The sequence below is a fragment of the Lingula anatina genome, chromosome 1 (genome assembly GCF_051362555.1).
Source record: "Lingula anatina isolate TDL-2025a chromosome 1, LinAna3.0, whole genome shotgun sequence".
NCBI lineage: Eukaryota > Metazoa > Brachiopoda > Lingulata > Lingulida > Lingulidae > Lingula > Lingula anatina.
In genome coordinates this window covers 44,102,593-44,123,476 of record NC_141767.1, presented here as the reverse complement: position 1 = coordinate 44,123,476, position 20,884 = coordinate 44,102,593, and the positions used below count along the sequence as shown (strand labels likewise).

At 35.3% G+C, this 20,884-nt stretch overlaps 1 protein-coding gene across 1 annotated transcript; it reads left to right on the top strand.

Moving 5' to 3' along the window:
• Window positions 1–3,270: 3,270 nt before the first annotated feature.
• Window positions 3,271–19,955, top strand: LOC106158064 (neuropeptide receptor 15-like). Its single transcript, XM_013533905.3, has 2 exons — window positions 3,271–4,093; window positions 16,164–19,955. The coding sequence occupies exons 1-2, from the start codon at window positions 3,627–3,629 to the stop codon at window positions 16,885–16,887; spliced, it is 1,191 nt and encodes a 396-aa protein (XP_013389359.1). The 5' UTR covers window positions 3,271–3,626; the 3' UTR covers window positions 16,888–19,955.
• The last annotated feature ends 929 nt before the right edge of the window (window positions 19,956–20,884 follow it).

Genomic DNA, 20,884 nt, shown 5'->3' with positions numbered 1-20,884 from the left:
TGTGTAAAATAAAAGCATGTTTAACATGTACTCGCTAGTATTTGTGTTAATTATATCTTGAAAATTTAGTTGAACTGCCTCTAGTAAGGGAGTCAAGGCTAGAAATACGAATGAAAAAATGGATGATTATGATATTGTTTCAATATTTTAATGTTAATTTTAAAATTCAAATTGGCTTCTTTATCCAAGATGTCGACCAAAATTTCACCAATATTAAGTAATTTTTTCTTTAATTTGGAATAAGTGTCAAACAAATGATAAAAGCAAAATTTCATCAAATTTGGATTCTCTACTACACTATCTGCATTTTACTAGCTATGCGCAGAATAAAGGCTTTATAATTAGAGAAGAAATAATATGGTCGCCATACACCCCTTACCATTATGAGTCAAAGGAACAAAGTGTATCTTATTTTTAAAATATATAAAGGGATATATATATATATATATATTATTATTATTATTATTAAACTGTATAATATGTATAAGTATTTAATGAAGTAGGCCTATACGTCATTTTTATTTAACAATAAATTGATATAGGAGGATTGTTTCAATTGTTTAAAGGCACATCTAAGATGGTATGTTAATCCAAGGTGACAACCAAAATTTCCCAATTAATTACCAACAAGTTTGTTCAGTTTGAAATGCATTTTCTTGGACCACCATAGAAATAGAAATTTTTTAGCATAATAATAATTATCTTGTCAAAATACACGTCTAGACTTATATAATCATCAATTTATTTGTTTATTAATGGGAAGCTCAAATGTTTTGTAGAATATTAGTATTGTTTCCATGCACGGAATCAAAAGTGAACTCATATATCTTATAGAAACTTCAAACAAAATTTACTGAGTTATGTAGTTAAATTCATTTGGCAATACATTGGTATCTTTAATAATTATCACGATTTGTTTCTTGGGAATACAGAGGAAATTAAAATGCCTTTTAGATTCAAGATGGTGGCCTCAACTATTCATTTTCCAGTTGCGTTATCTTCTCAAGGTGTCCCATATTAATTAGTTTTAGTATAACGTGATCGCCAATTGAGATAGACCAACAATACTATAAATGAATATACAGGGTGGTTCATAAAAATGATCTATTTTACTTTCCTGTATAATAGTAAAATCGGTCGTTTTTATGAACCACCCTGTATATGCTATATATGTCATACACTGGATATTCTGTTCATCATACGTGTTTCATTTAATCATCTGAAGCACTATTCTGGAGGGAAACCCTGTCCTCAATTTCCTCAAAACCATTGACAACCTTTGAAGCAGAAACTCACAAACATTTAGTTAGATCATCTGTACATACATTTGCATGCGATAATACAAGGGACAGACTCTTGCGCAGTGTTATTGAACATATTTACACACATTTAGGTGACGTAGACCTAGACATTAGCACAGGTGTAACGAATCTGAGGGTCCGTGTAACAAAAAGTCCGCTGTCCATTGAGTTATAATGGTTAGGGGTTTGCTGGAAAAAGGTCCACTCTGGGTAAATTTGATCTAGGTAAACAAGGTTTCATGACAAAAGATCCACATTTTCAGACCCCCCCCTTTTGCAATTGCAAGCTAGTACGGGCCTGTGGTAAGCAGCAACAACCAAAGACACTAAGGTATAGAAACTGTTATAGGCATGGGAGTGACTACCCGACTATGTAGTAAGTTATTTAAAACATTTTAGCAAAGAGAACCGGTAACTGGTAACTGGATACATCATTTGTTCGATCATTTAGTGATCAATCGACTTAATATTTTATTATCATTTTTTTCAGTTTCATATGTATTTCAATTAAAATGTTTCGCATAATGAAGAGTTCTGAAACTTTTACGTTAACTTTTACATGGTCAAATCAAACAAATAGATTATAATTATGTCTTATTTTAATAATAATAAAATTTTATAATAATAATAATAATAATAATGTTTATTAATAGTCTAAAATCCATATAAAATGTTCAGTAGACTTTACATTGGTAAAATGAACAGAATAAGATGAATTAAGTCAATAAATAAATAGGTAGTTAAGATATTAAGATATTATTTTACTAAAAATAGTTCCTAAAGTTCAAAAAGGTGAAGGTGATGGTGAATAGGGGTCCATGAACTTTGTTTCTTGATTGAAAACAGTGAGATAAACATGTGTTTTTTTTTCTGTATACCCATTCTACACATGCCTACACGTGTAAGCTATACCTACAATAACCATTCTGTTTATTTACCCTTTTTCCTCACCTATCGCTACATCTAAGCGATACACCTGTACAAGTATGTTTTATACACTGCAGATTGGCATTAAGAGAGTCACCTAAACGAAGCCCCCGCGCTAGACGTAGGCAATGGATATCATCCGAGATATACAAATAAACGAAGCTGTCGGCAATGTGTGGGACTAAAAAAAAAGAGATCATAAAAAGAGCAAGAATACCCTAACCTATTGGCAATAAGGATGAAACTCTATACGCTGATAAAGGCGGCTTATTTAGAAACCAAAACAAAAGGAACACGTAAAACAATGTACACGTGCCGTGTGCTGTTGTGCAAAAGAATGTAAATCTACATAACTTAAGATAACCAAACAGTAAAGTATCCTTGGAAAAATTCCGTCGGTTTTTACATATATTGTCATTTTATTGATCCCGTTCTTTTTGAAATCCCTTGAATTCACGCTTGATTTTATGCTAGAGAGTCGAGAGATTTTGCTATATCTAGGATATTAACCATTAATAAACCTCCGCATTTCAGCAGGAAGCGAACTTGTAAAAGTGAGTCAAGGCCCCTGCTGGGCAATTACATATCAGAACCCCCAACCCATACCTGTATCGCTAAGATATAACGCTCGATGTGAGAAGGCATATTGAGGGTGTTATGTGTAGATCCTTCAGATTCAGTTCGGGTTTATCGCCAAGAACATAAGGGATGAATAACTATTGCTTTGTAACTTAAATGCGAAAGAGGATTATAGATAAACTAAATATATTGATTGCATGATGAGCGTTAAGGTTTGCGAGAAGCCCTTCGAATCGTTTGTCGAAACAAGAATGGAAAGAGGTCTACATTTATTTTCCATTGGCGCAGCCCTTTAACACAGTTCATGGTGGCTAAGAACTCCCTTTCATTGCGTGCATAAATAAAACACTTGAATAATTCCCACACAAACTGTAAATTGCTCTAAAATATAGACATTCACTTAATTATGTCAAAGTGCCCGCGAAAACTGCAATTAGTATGTAAAGATTTTTGTTCGTGTAATTAGGGACACGTTAAATTGACGTAGATGTGTGATTATATTACCAAATTACGCCTCAGATCATTTTTTTAAAATCAGAGAAGACTATAAATAGTACACACAACTTTTATGTTCCGAACGTCTTGCGCAATTGCAGTCTCACTCTTTTTAATTCCAGCGTATTTCTAAGTGCAGATCAAAATCCAATCGCAGGACTCACCGGCATGGTACATTATGGAAATTACCTGCGCATAGATATATATATAAGTTGGTATTCCGCGTTCACAACACTTAGCATCGGCAGACAGTGCTTGCAATTATCAGTCTGTGATGTCCCAACACATTGTGATCGGTTGTTGGTTTCACATGTGTAACTGAATATGGGCAATAGAAGCAACAGTTATAACACGGGCCTTGAAGAAGAAAGAAACAAAATTGACGGTTTCGTGAATAATTATACTAGAGGCTTTTTCAACGTTACAATAAGTTCCAATAGCACTGAATACCATGATGGCGAGCGAAATGACGATAAGGTTTCGACAGAAGGGCTTATCCTCGTCTCTCTCATCCTCTGGATTTTCATCCTCATTGGCATCGCGGGAAACCTCATGGTCATCTACGGCGTGTTGTCGGATAGGAAGATGCGAGCGTCCGTTACCAACTTATTCATCATTAATCTGGCTGTGGCAGACTTCATCATCTTGGCCTTGGGCATACCGGACACGGTCCTGTTCAGCATTGACCAGGGGTATCTCCTTGGCGTGGTTGCCTGCAAGGGGTTAAGATACGGTATAGTACTCAGCTGGTATGCTTCAGTGATGAACCAGATCGCTCTCTGCATTGAAAGGTAAATAGAGAAGTCATTTACACTCTAAATATTTAAAAAATCAACTTAATCGCAGAAACAGTAAATGATATTGGGATGTATATCGTAATGATCCAAAATCTGCTTTGTTTGGAAAGGTATTTATAAGATGGTGTTTAATCTAATGTGACGATAACACTGAAACTATTATAGGTTTTACTATTACGGTATTTTTGTCTGGCTATTTTTTCTATTCCATACTTTCGACCTCAAAATCATTTATTTGTTGAAACCACTCCTCAGATTTCAACGTGGTCTGAATGTTAAACACCTTAATTGAATTGCATGATTGGTTATTTCTGAACGCCTTGATTGATTGGTCTACCGTCTGGAGTAGAAACGCACTGCAGCTCCTTCACTGCAGGGAAAACACACAACGGAATCAATCTTGCAGTTAAGGTCAGATAGAAATAAGGTTTTAAATGATTCAAAGTCATTACATGGAAAAAACGAGAAACAAACAGAATGCTTGCTCAAACAGAATTTATCATGTGTTACACAGACAGTTTTCATCAATGGACCCCAAAGTAAAATTTTTCGCCCACCGATATTATCTACAATGAAAAGGCTCTCTCCTATTTTTATTCTTATTTATAACCATTGTACAATGTAGGTGTACAGAAGTAATTTTCGTATCCGATGACCATTTAAAAATGGAATAAAGGGTATTGGGTATAACCTCCAATGCTTTTTTTCAATTATTTTGCTATTACAAAGTGACGACAGATAAGGCCTGATTTCATTCACACTATCTTGGATTCTTTTATTGCAATTGCATGTATATTGAATTATTGACTAACTGACATGTTTCAGTCTGCTAACTGTCCAGTAAGTCTACCGTTATTAAACTTTGTCTTACACGTTGATTTATCCACAGCTACATTGCAACACAGGTGCAATAAAAGCACAAGCATTGGATTACCTTATACATTGTCAGGTTTTTAATATTTGCTGTCATTCGCCTTATATTCAAGTGAATTTAGTTTACATGTAAACTCCGCTGGGTAAGGTTTGAGTAATATCCCGTTGCTCTTTAGGCCTGTATACCCGACAAGTCTTTATGAATTAGGACTTAAGTTACCGAAAAAAAAGCATTCAAACACATATTGATTTTTCTAATAAACTACATTTTAGCCCGTATGAACAGATATTGCAATTATAGACGCGAGTGTTAATCAGTCTGACTTAAGAGAACATTGCAGGCTGATGGTGAATAATTTACGCATTTTGTTTTCGATGTTTGATTTCTTTTTGTGTCCACTCAATGAAAGTGCATTATGTTTATTTGCGTTTACTCCACAGCATGTAATCATTACGGAAATTATCAGGGTACGTTAATATGTATGGCTTCGTGTCAGTTTTATATTAATGATAAATTCTATCATGATATACAGGATGTTTCAGCATTCTCAGTTTTCGTAAGTTTTCTCTATCTTAGTCATAAAGGAGTGCTAGTATATAATTGATTCAATTTGTGATTTAAATTATTTGCACACCTGGTGAGCTGTAGAGAGGAAATAAAAAGCAATCATGATGAATTCTCGCCATTCTGTTTTATTTCTTGGTTATATACCCTGTATATATTTGTATAATATAATACGATGCTGGTAACTAAGTAACCGATAAACAAAAACAATGGCAACAACAGCGACAATATTTGGTAACAATAATGATTTCCCACCACACAATTATTGCTTCACGAACCTCATTATTCTTAGTTGTATGAACAAATAGATTGTTATTTACTCGTTATAGCACGCAGTCACAGGCGTGATATTGAGTCATAATCAAATTAAATCAAAGTATTATTATTGCTGTGATTTAAAGAACAGTTTATTTTTTATTTATGTACAAAATTAACATATCATATGTAATACTTTTTTCCAAAACATTTCTTTTTAATTTTTTACCAATTTTCTGAGTAATAAATAAAACAATGCTTTTAATCCTGTTTAATAACAAAACATTCTGTTCGTGTCATTGTGACATCAGTACTGTAATTGCCTTTATCAATACCTCAAAAAAGCATTACAAGGTACATGGCTGATTTCAAGTCCTTCATGTAACAACAGTCATTTTATGCATTATTTCGATGTCCGCATTTTCCAAATTATGATTCGTATGACACGCCCCACAAAGAGCAGGAATAGCAATGTCAAGTCAAAGAAATGGCCAGTGTCGCGTTTCGCCTTCTTTTGTTGCTACAAGGCATTCTTTCTGACACGTTTCTTGAAGCTTGGTTTGTATACCATCCCATGCATCGGTCAGAGCTTGTCTGCGTTAGTTCAGATTTGTCGTAAGACCAGTAGACAGTTTATTCGTTGGGTAATTAGTGACCACAAATTCCCCCTATATAATTGGGTTCATGTCTGGCGATTTAGATGGTCAAAGTAGCCCCTTGGTTCTGCAAGTAATCTGCGATTGCTGTATGTGAACGGGGGTTGTTATCTTGCAAAATAAATTGTACCGGAGCTACATGCCCTCTAGCTAATCAAAGGCAGTCGATTACTAGAATATTCGCTGAATATTCCTGTATTTGACTGAGTTCAGGTTTTTATCGATGACATCCCATTGGGGTTTTGGTACCAAAATTGTGCCACAAACACAGATGTCCCCTCCGCCCCAGTCGTTCTAGGCGCGACACACTCTTCGTCAGATAGCCTCTGTACGAAGTAAGAAAACTCTAACTCGACTATCTCGGCGATACAGGTTTAAAATGACCTCATCAATGAAAACTGTATGGTCCCGGGTTGTGCTGGAGTGCTGATGGTTCCTAGCTCATTGCAGACGACGATGTTGCCCTGTTCAAGGCTTCTTCTGGGGTGTCTTGGTATAGAAACCTGCATGGACCTCGGAAAACGGTTCTTGGCTGGAATCTGACTGTCATTTTGAAGGATCCTGGTGGGCTTTGATTCGATGTTTTAGCAAAACCGAAAGAGCAGCTGATCCTGCCTCGTGGCAGTTGGTTTTAAACGCCTTAGGAGTGGTTTCTGCCTAGAAATATAGTATCATTCCTACATATCATTGTGAAACTTAACGGATCGTTGGTTGTGACAAAGTGAGCTGTCCAGCAATGTTTATCTGATTCGTGTCAACAATGCTGTGACACGCTCAGGTCATGCGCCGTAAAACCTGCCGCTTGTATGCAATTTCTTCTATGCAGGCGTTGCCGAAACATGGAGAATTTTTTCGGTAGACCTATGCTCTGGTCAGCTAGGACGTCATACTAGGACCAGCCCAAAAAGAGCTACCCAATAGAATCACAACGCATTACGTAGCGCAGCAGTGTTACAAACAAGGTACATGTAGTCGTTCAACTGTTACTGACACACCTTATCACACATTCCTGTATACCCGTTTCTTGTATGAACAATACATTAAAAAAACAGTATTTTAAACCTAGACATACATTTTATACCGAACTATTTAATAAATGTCAACTCTGTATGTACAGTATATACGTATATATTTGATAACATACATTTATGTATATTTTTAATGATAACAAAAACATTGATATCGGAGCAGCAGTAGTATTCATACCATCGTACCTCCCTTGTATTTTTGGTTTTAGGAGAGAGCATCCTAAAACGCAATGGCAATTTACATATATTCGTATTTACAGTAATATTCCAAACTGGTGGTGTATATAAAAAGTGTACGTGTTATATGCAGTGACCTTTGCACAGTAAGTTTAGACCCACCAACTTTTGCCCATTTGTTATCATAAAATCCATAAAATCCATGCTAATTTGTTAATTGGTTATTAATCTAATGCCCCACTTTCCATCGACACGCTCCATTGACAACCAGGCTTTGTTTGTCACCAGCTGGCTTGGACTGCACATTCGCGCCGTTAATTACTCGGCTGGCTTCTGTAACCTTGAGCACAGCTTGAGTGCAGGAGCACATAGAAATGTGGTACCTAGGCGCGCCGCCACGCTTTCGCTTGTACGCACAGTGTGTTCTTTTTTTTCTACAAATGATTTCTGTCTTATCAGATATTCTCCAAATAAGCCTTGAGTCGTTTTGCCGCCAATTGACAAAGCCAGCATGTACGCATGAACAGAGTATCACATTCTGCAAACCACCCATTCATTGTTGTTATGTTCTCTAATAGCTACTCAGCCACTCGTACAAACGTAGACGATGTAACATATGGTGGAGCCTGATGAATTTTAGCGTTCCCCTAACTAAGCTGAATGAAAATTGCAATTTGAAAAAGTTGACTTAATTCAATTTAAAATTGGCTCAAAAAGGATCATGAATGATAAAGTTGTATTAGTTGGATATTTATGCCCATATTTACGGCATGCTGCAAAATTTGCAAATCTCTCTCTCTCTCTCTCTCTCTCTCTCTTTCTCTCTCTCTCTGTCTCTCTCTCTCTCTCTTTCTTTCTCTCCCTCTCTCTCTCTCTCTCTCTCTCTCTCTCTCTCTCTCTCTCTCTCTATATATATATATATATATATATATATATTTATATATATCCTTAATTTAATTTACAATTGGTTCAAAAAGTATTATTAATATTAATTTAAGAATGATTAAATTGCATTGGTTGGATATCAAGGCCCTTTTTTTGAAAGGTTATCCGTAATATTCAAATTCATTTTTTAAAATAAGGGTAAATTGATCAAAGGTTTTGTTGATCTGTACGTGCAATTCTTAAATGTCTGGCGGCGCCCCCTGGGGACACCAATCGGGAGCGTCCGTCCGTCCAAATAAGACTTTATGTTGATCTTTCTAGATAAATTTGGCAGGAAACATTCAGAAAGAAGTAAAGATCAAAGGGATTAATGCATGGAGCATCCATTTTGTTTAGACTACAAACCAAATGAGAGTGATGCAATACCTCTTTTTTCACCATTCTGAGCATTCTGTTTGTAGGTTTTCTTGTGGCGCCTTAACTTAGTACCGCAGTGCTTTTGCAAAGCTTTTGTTTATGATGGCAACTGCTTTTAAGTGGATATCTGATTAAGGGTCACACGAATGGGCTAGCCGTATTGGTCAAGTGTGCCCGTTGCAGTTCGCTCATAGTGAAACCCAAGGCCTATAGTCAAACAAGGGAAAACTAAATTTACATACGCCCAAAGTATTCGGTTCTAATGGAACCCACGGCATTCACAGTCGTGACAGTTTTCATATGTATACGGTCTACGGTATTCTCCAATTCCGTATATCCTGTAAAAGTAAATAAATATTGATGTTATACGTACGCAACCGCGGTATGCAGGTATACAGAAGTAAAGCACTTGTACGGCACGTTTTGATTGGTAAGTTTCCCTGACACTCTGATGGCCACAAGCCGCAAAGTGTCTCTGTCAAATGTGCATTTTCCGGTCATTATTGCCAAGACAAAGTATGAGCATTTTCGCCACTGAGAGGGTCAAATTGGCAGTAGCCTCCAATTTTTTTATACTTAAAATAATTTGCCTTCCCCTTAGATGAAGTGTTAACGGGTATGCTGTGCGTGCAACTGTCAAGTAATTTTTCAACTTAATTTCCACACACACGCAGGCAAGGTCATGTGGCGATGAATAAAATCACTGTCGTTGTGTAGTCCATTTATTTTGACGACAGGTAATTAGTTAATTGCTTTTAAAAAGCACCCGATGTCAAGGCAATTGACTTTCAGATTTGATGAAAACCAGTCTTAACACAAGAAAATAGCATTTGACGAACAAGATTTTAGACCCATTTTTTGTAAATTAGAATTGGCATCCATCTACTCTTATCTAACTTTTTTTAAATTTATTTATTTATTATTATTATATATATATATATATATATATATATATATATATATATATATATATATATATATATATATATATATATATATATATATATATATTTTTTTTTTTTTATTGATGTAACGAATTTTTGGATGTAGTTTTTATTTCATCAACAAGCTCAGTGTCTTGAACAAAGGAACGATTGTTATTTTTATCCCTCAACTTGAACTATAAAATGCAATTTTGGATAGTTAAAAATAATAATAGAAACAACACGATTAACCGGTCGAGATGTTATTCAGCTGAGTTTGTAAGAGGCACAGTAGCAACTGATGTCATAGAACCTGTATGTATAACTGATGAATAAGAACCTGTAACGGTATAGTATTTTTAAAGTTTCTTACCTTTTTCTTAAGTATAATACATTGGATGCATGGATATGATTTAGCAAAAAGTGTCTGTTAGTGTCGTAATAAAATAATGTATGCTTTAGTTTTTACCTCTTTTAATCTCTAGTAAGTGTACATTGGCCAGGGAAGTAATGATAAGATACATTTCTTCCTGCGTTAAATTGAATAGGACAATGAAAATGAAAGCTCCTTAATCTTAGCCTTAAGTTGTATTTAAATGATGTTGGTTTAAAGTGCATTTACCCACATATCATCGTCATGTACATGTATTAAATGTATCAGGGGTAGACAAGCCCAACATAATAGTATTTTGTGACATAATCTCTTTTACAAAGGACTGTCGTGCAAATGATAGTTGACGAAGGAAAAGTACTGCATGCATGTATAAAAGAAAAATGAATGTTGTCAGCTGTTTATTTCAAAGCAATCTTATGGATATATGACAATCAACGTAACATCTCATGGAAGAAAACGAATCAAATCTCAAATTATGGCAATCTTTAAATGAAGAAGATGAAGGACAAACGTTTCTTTTTCTTTGTTTTTGGTTTGTTTGTTTGTTTGTTTTCCTTTGCTTCTGCAGATATTTTTCTTATTGTTTTTTTTTATTAATAATAAACAAAACAAACACTTAACCACTCACATACACACATACACGTTTGTAAATATAGCGGTTATGTTGTTTCCGCAATGTTAATCGTTAACTGGCCAAAACATTCACGGTAAGGATTCATCATAAATAACGACAAAAAGCTTGGTAAATGCCATTCATTAGTGTTTTGACTTCGTTTCTGATCTTTTAGTGGCAAATGTATGGTCCACCACGTAATTATGTAGATTTTGAAAAGATGAAAGGTCGGTTAGTTTAATGCTATTCTTGCGAACAGAATGTGTCGGCCATTTGTCTTGCTTCAACGAAGAACCCAATGTCGGTATACACTTTTTTACACATTGACCAATTAAATCAACCAATCAGTCTTTTTCTCTATAACGACATCTAGATTGAGATTTAGAGAAAAAATACACTTGCAAAAGCTTATGACAGTAAATGGTGAAATATTAACTTAAACTGAAGGAATTTCTATACATCAACGACAAGGGGTGAGCATACAATGTATATGTATCTTTACAGTAGATTTAAAATCATTACTGCACTCTCGATATGGGGATGAAAATCTGTTATTTTCAGTACTAAGTAACGCCCTTTATCCAAACTTTTTTCTATGTGCACCAGAAAGATCAATAATTTACGACTCGTTTTTGTAGTTGTCATTTTATTTATTCTGCTTGCATATCTTGGCCAATGCAGGTTCTTATCCTCTTTCCTCTGCCAGGTTGCAGGTCAAAGTAGATGTCGTAGCAATTTGATAAAAACATTTATAGGATAATTATATAAACATGCCAAAATTCAAATTACATCACATAAGAACACCTCGTAAATTGTTCCCTTTTGTACCAATAAAGGCCTTTAACAGTGCAACATGCACAGGAAGAATTCCATAGCGAGAGTTTCATCTCACTTGGCCAAATTCTCTTGAGGCGAAAAGGTTCCTTACTTTCTTGCATTGCGCGATTTGATAAACAACGGAGAGTTAATACTCGTTTAAAAGTATTGATTGAAATAATGGAACCGTGTCGGATAACATACATGTACACCCATTTAACTGCATATCAATTGGCCGTGATAGGTGATCGGTCAATCAATCAATCAATCAGATTGCCCATCTAGATTCCCATCACGAATGTAAAGATTTGATATGTCGTGTAATACCGATATCAGATATAATGGACTGCTTGATATAGGCCAAATCTGAAATGAAATTAATAAAAGTGTAATTGACAAGCAGCACTTATATGCTGCTTGAAGTGACATAATTAATCGTAAATTGTTGTGGTCTGCTGAGGAGATATTTCTTTAGGAGATATTTCTTTATTTCATAGTTTGTTCACGGATTTAAAAAGGTTTAACGCCAAGTTTTAATGGAGAGAAAAATACTCATTTATGGAGTGAAATGAAGAAAGTTGTCATTATTGAAATCAAGGTCTAATAAATTCCTACCCTCTGTGGACTTCGGTGTGATCAGGCAATGGACCCCTAGGCTATCAATTCTCTTGCCACAATTTTACATTAATGTATTGTGTTCTAAATCCCATGTCCCTGAGGACTAATATAAATTGAACAAATCTATGTTGGTGTGGCACGCGCATTTCGTGTAAAGTTGATCCTTTTGCGTTTGACATTTCTTTAATTGTCGGGCAAGTGCACGACAATTGTAGATTTAATCTCTAAGCTAGGAGAGAAATACAGAGAACTGCATTTAATGGTCTGTGTCAACCTTTTCTGTATGATGTCATTAGCATCTATGGTCACCTAGGGAGAGCAAACAACCTATTACGTGCATTAGGAAGCCCTGGACACATTGAATCGAGAACGGTCATTTTCATTAGTTTTGTGTCATTTTACAGGTAAACTTGCTGCTTGTTTCTTGATTTCTACAGCGCAAATTCTAAAACACATTCTACGTAGTGCGTTATGGGCGACACAATGGCTTTAAATGTTTATATTGCATTTGGTTTTAGAGAGTTGGATATTTTTTTTCGATTTTGCAGTTTTTAGGGGATCTTGAAAATGTGTTCACACTCCAGAACTAAGGTTTTATTGATCCGATTCATCTTTAACCACCTTTTTTCGAGCGGCGCCTTCCTTTTCGTCGAGTGTTTGAATCTCCTTTAACTGTGCAATTAATGATCTTATTTTCTACCATATCTCATTCTAATGGATGATAATCACGGGCTAGACTAGTGTCGCAAAACAGATAAGATAAAGAAAACCCGGTTCCAGTGAATTATTTGGGCATTGAATTAATCAGAACCATAATAGATCTTGATCAATTTCTCATAAAAACAGCAAACTTATTCCCTCCATCTTTCCGCCATTAGGCTCCTTTGGGAATTTGTGAAGTGTTACACATTGAACGATACATACGAATTGTATTGAAATTGGATGAGATTGAACCAAAGGCTTTTAGAGAATACATCATAAGGTCTGCTGTATTCTAATAAGTGTTCATTGCTCGACCAATCAATCTGTTGCCAATGCAGGGAAAATAAAGTAAAATGCATGTATTCAGAAGCCATTAACGCGTTGACAAAAGAGACCTCATTGAGAGAAAGAATAGATATGCCTGTTATTGTAAAAAGACAAACAATTCTCACGTTAATTTGGCAATTTCTAACTCTGCACACCTTGTAGTTGATTTTTTAACACAGATATCAATGTTTTATCCAAGTATCTAATATTGTTTTAACTAATATAAACGCACATGCTTGTTTAATAAACATTTAAACACTTTCATTTAGGCTATTACTATCTTTAATTCACACTGTATCACACTCTTTGTCTCTGAAGAATATCTCATTGTCTTTTTACTATATTTGATACTTAGCAAATATGGTGGAATGCATTTGCAAGGTTAAGATTTCAATTTTTGGGAATTAGCCGCGCTAAGACATAAATCTTATGCAAATTTAATTCGTATGACTTTAAGAAAGACCATACTTAATACTCGAGACGATAGACGCTTAAAGAAGAATGGAATTATTTGTCATGCAGGATAATTCCATACGAAAGTATTAAAAGTCCGCCAGCATAAGGATAACTTCATGGGGAGCGTAATCAATAATATTTATTGAATCGATTGTAAAACGGCAAAGTTTCTGCAAAGGCCATCTTTTCCTTAAATTATTCAAATTATTGAATTTTTGCGCCAGTCATAACAAAATGGCTTTTATCAAAAACACACTTAGAGACATACCATTATATCATTCCATTATATTTTATTGCCTGGTTAACTTCATCTGTCTGAAGTCTTAGAGGAAGCCATGCAATGTACATGTCTATCAAAATGCATTTTGCAAAGATTTACTACTTTCTCCCAAGAAGCAACTTCATCGTAAGTCATTCTCAGGTTTCTTTTAATGGCATATGGTTACGACTAATTATCTAGAGATTTCTTTTCGAAACACATCATTTTCCACACTGTTGTTGATGGATGATACCGTCGTCCCGACAACCTCAAGGGAACGCGTGATGGAGAAGACGAACTTCAAATAAACTTTTGAAGCGGCTCAGTACTGAACCAAGAGAAAAAAAACATACAGTGTAACTCAATTAATACACGATTAAAAGACGTGATCAGTACATTTATTTAGGCGTCACATTCCATCATAACGGACAGATATATGCAGATACGCGTATCTTGAAAGAGCAAAACGTCGTGTTAAGGAGGTTTGTGTTTTTTTTGTTGGCACTTTCTTTTCGTTGAAGAGACAGGTCCTGGGTGGTGCTCTTTTGACTAGAATAGTTTATGGACTTCAGAACTTCAGACACAGAGATCAACAGCTAATAAACTTTTGAAGCGGCTCAGTAATAAACCAAGAGAAAAAAATGTACAGTGTAACTCAGTTGGACGAGCCCTGTCATACACGATTAAAAAAAGTAATCGGTGGACTTATTTAGGCGTCACGTTCCATCATAACGGAGAGATATATGCATATGTACGCATCTTGAAAGAGCAAAACGTCAGGTGTTAAGGAGGTGTGTGTGTGTGTGTATGTGTGTGTGTGTGTGTGTGTGTTTGCACTTTCTTTTCGTTGGAGAGAAAGGTCCCAGGTGGTGCTCTTTTAACTAGAATAGTTTATGGACTTCTGAACTTCAGACACAGAGACCACCGACAGCAATGTGGCGGCGACAAAACTGACTTCATCTAGGACACAGTATCACATGTGTAAGGGTGATATTTACACTTAGTCTTACGGTGATTTGATATTGAAATTCAGTTATTCCGAATTTCTATTTAAAAGATTAAATAAATGCTCTGTCATACTTCTCTGTCCTTCTCTTCTTTTTTGTATAATAATAATAATAATAATAATAATAATAATAATTGAATGAATGAATGAATAAAGCCGATATATTGAAAAATAGTATTACCCTTCCATGGCATTTATCTGTTTTGCAGCACACTTAAATTACAGCTGTTTTGTAAAGCAGCCCAGTGAGTATTTGGAAAATACTTCTAAACGTTAGTTGATCTGGATCCAGAGTCTCAGCAAGCTGAAGAGCTACAAAGGGAAAGATAACTTTCAACTTTCCTCTTCAAGAATATAAATCGATTCTCTTTACTGAAATGTGGAGCAGCAACTGATACCAAGAGGCTTGGAATCACTTTGTATAAAGAACTTTTAAAATCAATTATTGATTGAAACTTTTTTACCTCTTGGGGTGAATGTTTGTGATTCACTCGTTCATCATCATTAACGTCGAGATCCTCACATTAGACCCTGTTTTTTTTTTTAATTTCTTCGCGGGTCATGTGTTAAAGACACAGCCGTCGTACAATTAATACAACGAGGCACGGGACCAGTCTCTAATTATCGTGTTTTTATGATCTGAAATCAAATCTATCACGGAATTAACAGGATTACCCATCGGTCTGTTTACTCTGTATAGTAATTACCTATTGTACTCGTACCTGATGTGCATAAAGTAAAGGACACAAAGGAATTGAATACACGATATTAAAAAGCACTTTTATATTGTATTGATTATAACATACAAGGAACCGTCTTACTCTACTGTCTAGCGTATACATATATCTATTTTCAGTTAGACAGGGTAGTTTCACTTTTTACGGATTCGTTATGGTTATTTTTTATCATCTCGATGATGCAGATTGTTTTCTGTGTTGTTTTCTTCATGTTTGTGTCACTTACTATCTCCATTTTGTAACTAACACTTGCATTTTAATATATGACAGTGACCTAGTTATTTAGGTGCACACCACCGTTTTATTGCTAGACTTACTGGTAACTAAGAGCCTATTCCCATTTTATTTCTATTTTAGGTACATTGCCATAGTTCATCCCCTAAAAGCCAATATACTGTGCAACCGACGTAACACCTTGATTGGAATCGCCTGTATTTGGCCATTGTCAGCTGCATTCGCAATTCCCATTCCCATTTTTAACGTCATTGGCACCCCTCCTAACGCAACTGATGCGAAATGTGCTACAAGGTTCCCGGGCAATCATGGCAGCATTTTTTCTGCCTGGAAGTATGCGGAAATGACATTGTGGTACATTGTGCCGATGGTGATTCTTATTGTGCTGTACACTATAGTAGGGCATAGGCTTTTTGCTGGGGCGGAGGAACTTCATGGCGGCCGAAAAGACAAAGGGGAGTCGGATGCACTGAAAGCAAGACGAGGGGTCATTAAGATGCTGGTTGCTAGCGTAGTGCTCTACTTAATCAGTTATTCTCCTATACAGGGGATGTTAATTTATACTACATTTCGACCGTTTCCCCTTCACAAGAGGTGGATGTGGCACGCCTTCGTGATCAGCCTGGTCTACGTCAACTCAGCTGCGAATCCCATCCTCTACTCTATCTTCAGTCAAAATTTTCGTCGCCGATTCCAGCGCATGGTTTGTTTCTGCAGTACGAAGTACAGGGCGGCACGCTCTCTCAGCACTGCGGGGTCGTCCTGTTCTCAGACCGTTGGCCAATGTCCTTCAAACGCAACCAAGTACAGCCTGGTGCATTTGAACAGGGGTCATTCCGAAGCTTAGATGCGGCGAAGACACGCAGTGTTGCCAATTATGAAAAAAGAAGAGCTGACATCTTATTCACCCTACAGCCCGTTTTAAAAGCGATGTGGTCCTATCTCCACATTATTAAAGATTGAAACGCGTCTGGGCATAAGTGCTTAAAATTCTCTTTTCATTTACTGCTTACAGTGGCATTTGTCATCGTAACATAATGAGATTAATAGGTATACAATCATGACATCTTTTACATAACCAGTGAACTATTCCACAGTCCCCCTCCCCCGGGAAATCTTATTGTATTTCATTAACCCATCCGTAATCTATCCCTTCCAATATACACTCAAAAGCGTAAGATCACTCCTTTTTTTACTCCTTCCTACAATTTTTTGTTTTGAAGATATTAAAAAGCTTTATATGAAGGAAAAAAATTACCTGGGTGAAAAAAAAGTTGTCCTTACGACTACCTAAAGGGACTAAAGGTAGTAAAACAGAAACAATTGATTTTAATGTACTTAGCATGCTGCTGCATCTATGTGACACAGAAACCCTTACTATATTTGATTATGTTACTTATCATGGTCACATACCTTACTACTGTAACCGTGATTTTTTCTTCCGATGCAAACGACATTTTAACTTGGGTAACGACTTCATTACTTTTAAAAATTCAATATCATCAGAGCCATAACATATAGTAATAAATTCGTAGTTTGCAAGAAATAAAAATATCCAAAAAGAACAAAAAGTTGATATTTTCAAAATTGTCCAATTTCATGTCGCCATAATTATTACTTTTTTGACAGCTTTCAGGGAATTTTTTTGACTCATTACAACAGGCAGATTTAAAGGTGAAAAGGAATTTAAGATGGCACATTCCGCTCGGACCGCTCCAATGACACATTAATTTTTCAACTTTAATTAGTAAACGTAAAAAAGTGGAAGATTGGTCGGTGTGTATATCAAAATCAGTCTGTAAAAATATATTTGATGTCTATTTTATATATACATATTTTATTTTTAATGTAAAATAGACTGAATGGTGCGTGCACATTTATGTGAACAATTGTTAATTTATATATTGTTGTGTTCTACGTGTAAAACGGTGGTTTCAGTTGAAGATACCTAACTTTATCTAAGATGTTAATTAAATTAAGGAGTCAATCTAAATGTTTTGATTTAATTTCACAAGCAGTGGGCGATAAAACATGTTGATATGACTGCATTCTATACATGTATGGTTATAGATTTCATCTTCGGGTGACCTGCAACAATCTTACAATGGCACTAGTCGGCCCACCTTCAATTTGAAATAACTCATAGTTTGCACTGTGCCTTTTTTTTTATCAATTAACGATATAGTTAATGTTTTACAGTTATTTAGTCTGTAAGTCACATAATTATTCTGTCCTTTTCAATGATAACCGGGTTCGGTGTAACTTGCTCTGAAAAGTTGTGCTTGGATTATCTTTCAACGTAATCAAACGCCAAAATTAGAAACGAAACGCTGGATTTAGAAAGCTGCCTCCCACTCTCTTTATATTTCCTCTGAATAAGAAAAAACTATTAAAGCAACAGTTAAATGACTTAACAATATCAGAATTAAGACACTATGGCAGAGGCGTAGGTTTATTCAACGCCAGAATTGAGTATCTTAAACCTTATATCTAATAGAGTGTGATTCCTAATCCAATTAATTAATGGCCAGGATTTGTACATTTGCTTAAACAGTTATATATTATTGAGTGGACTGGCGACATCTGTAAATTGCTTTTCCCGTCAGAACAAATGACATATGGGAAATAAACCTGGCACTTGCTTATCCCACTGAAACCAAGTGGGACGTTCCTAGATGGATGCTTCATCCTATTTAGTGGTTTAGCTATAAAGGGAATGGGTGAAACTGGAAATGTTTGAATTATAAAATGAACTGTGCACTTAATGTTTACGTACAGCCGAGTGATATTTCGACATTTAATGTGATCAGCGTCACTTGTTGCTTTTATTACATGGTAAAATTAACTGTGAAAACGGAAAAAAACTAAAAAAAATCACTGCCAACACCATTGCGATGATGAAGCAATTTATTAACTTTGAAGGAAAGATTATGCTTTTATTATGTATTTGTATTGGTAGCATATTAGGCACAAAGTTTTCTAGTGGAGAACGATTAGTATATATACCATAAATGGTGCACGCAGCAAGGAGAAAGGCGGATGTACGGCAATGACAGATGTTAATGTAAGGCAGTGTCAGTGAACGGCGTCGTGTTATCACATTATCAATCTGCTATCAAAATGGTATTATACAGAATTAGTATATTTAATGGATTTGTACAGGTTAATAATTCTCCAAAGTTGGCTTGCACTATCGCAAATGAACGGCCTTTCTGTGTACAATTCGATTTGTCTCTGTAAACTGATGCCAGATTAAACTGATGCGCAGTTTGCCCTAAAGGTGATATTTAGTGGTAATATATATATATATGTAAGTAAATCGACCTATCGTTAATCATCAGCGAAATTGCCATTTCCTCACTTTTTTATCCTTGCACTTCCTGGGTCGAGTGTCTGTGACGCCCAAAGGCTTCGCGTTTCAAGGGTCTCCAGCAATCTCACATAGAAAGTGTTAGTGAGATCCCTACAAATTTCCACTAAGAAATATATATATATTCGCTATAGTTACTGCAATATGTTTAAGTAGACCTCGACATTTGTACCATTGATCATCATCATTGTGCGTGACAATGTTGCAACACGTACAGTGTATCTTCTGTTCAACCACGGTTATTAAATGCCTGTTTATTGTGGGTTTAATAAAACAAGCAGCAATGTTTCTTTTATTGAAAATAACATCAGTATCCACTTCCTTTTTATTATTTCATTATTTAAAGTGCGATGTATACCTGGATAGATTGTATGTTGTCTTACAACTACCGTATTTATGCTATTTGACAAAAAGTTGGATGCCTGAATGTTCGAAGACATACCAAATCTTGCAGTTTTAAGTTTTATTTCGCTAATTTAGTATAAACTTGATATTTGTTACGTAATTTATGACTTATATTTTTGAAATAAATACATTGCTATTGTCTTCAATTTTTTCTCACGTCTCATTTCTATAATAATGTTGAGTACGTTAGATTAAGACTTTAATTACTAGAAACCGTACTCTCAACAACTGAATGGCCAATCGAAAAGGATAGGATATTTTTTTCTTTTTTTTAATTTACATGCACCTGGCTCTCAGATATAGAAGCTATGGGAGAGGTTTTCTTGTGCATTGGGTACACACGTGTCAATTGGAATACTCAAAAACACACTCCTATCATTTGAATCTAAATTGCTTATAGATCGAAAAATGGTAACCTTTTTGAATTTTTAATTGCAATATAATATTAAGACAAGTTACGTATCATAAACTATTAAACATGTCGTTAAAGATACATCAGAGTATACATATAAGTCAACACGTAGGGTCGACTCCCTTATTAAAAATATCAATGAATTTTTACAGATTGAATTCTTTTTTCTACTCTATTCCTTTTCCTGATTTACTATAGTAACATTATCTTAAATTGTTCTTCATCTTCCTGTCGGTATTAGCTATCTGTGATTACTTCTTAGGCTATAAATTTGGTCTTTAGCAACAAAAATTGATAAGTTACTTAACGAGCGCAATTGACCCTAATTTTGAGGAAATTGTAATAAATATCGCTCCTTTTTTTAAAAAAAGGATTTGCATCGTATACTGGCTTAGTAAGAGGGGGAAATTTAAAAATTACTGCAGAAAATATAAATGCTGTTGTTGCTCTTAAATCGCCCATAGTGTGGATTCGACATTAATTCCCTAAATAGTAAAATTGGTAGAAAAATCAACTGACCCAGAAAACGTTGTTTTTATGCTTGTTAAACATCGTATGCTTAAAAAAAAACAACAATCGTGAATTTAAATCCTGTCAACAGAGAGTCACCACTAGTTTACTAGTTTACCTACTTTGGTCTGGCCTTATTTGTAACAA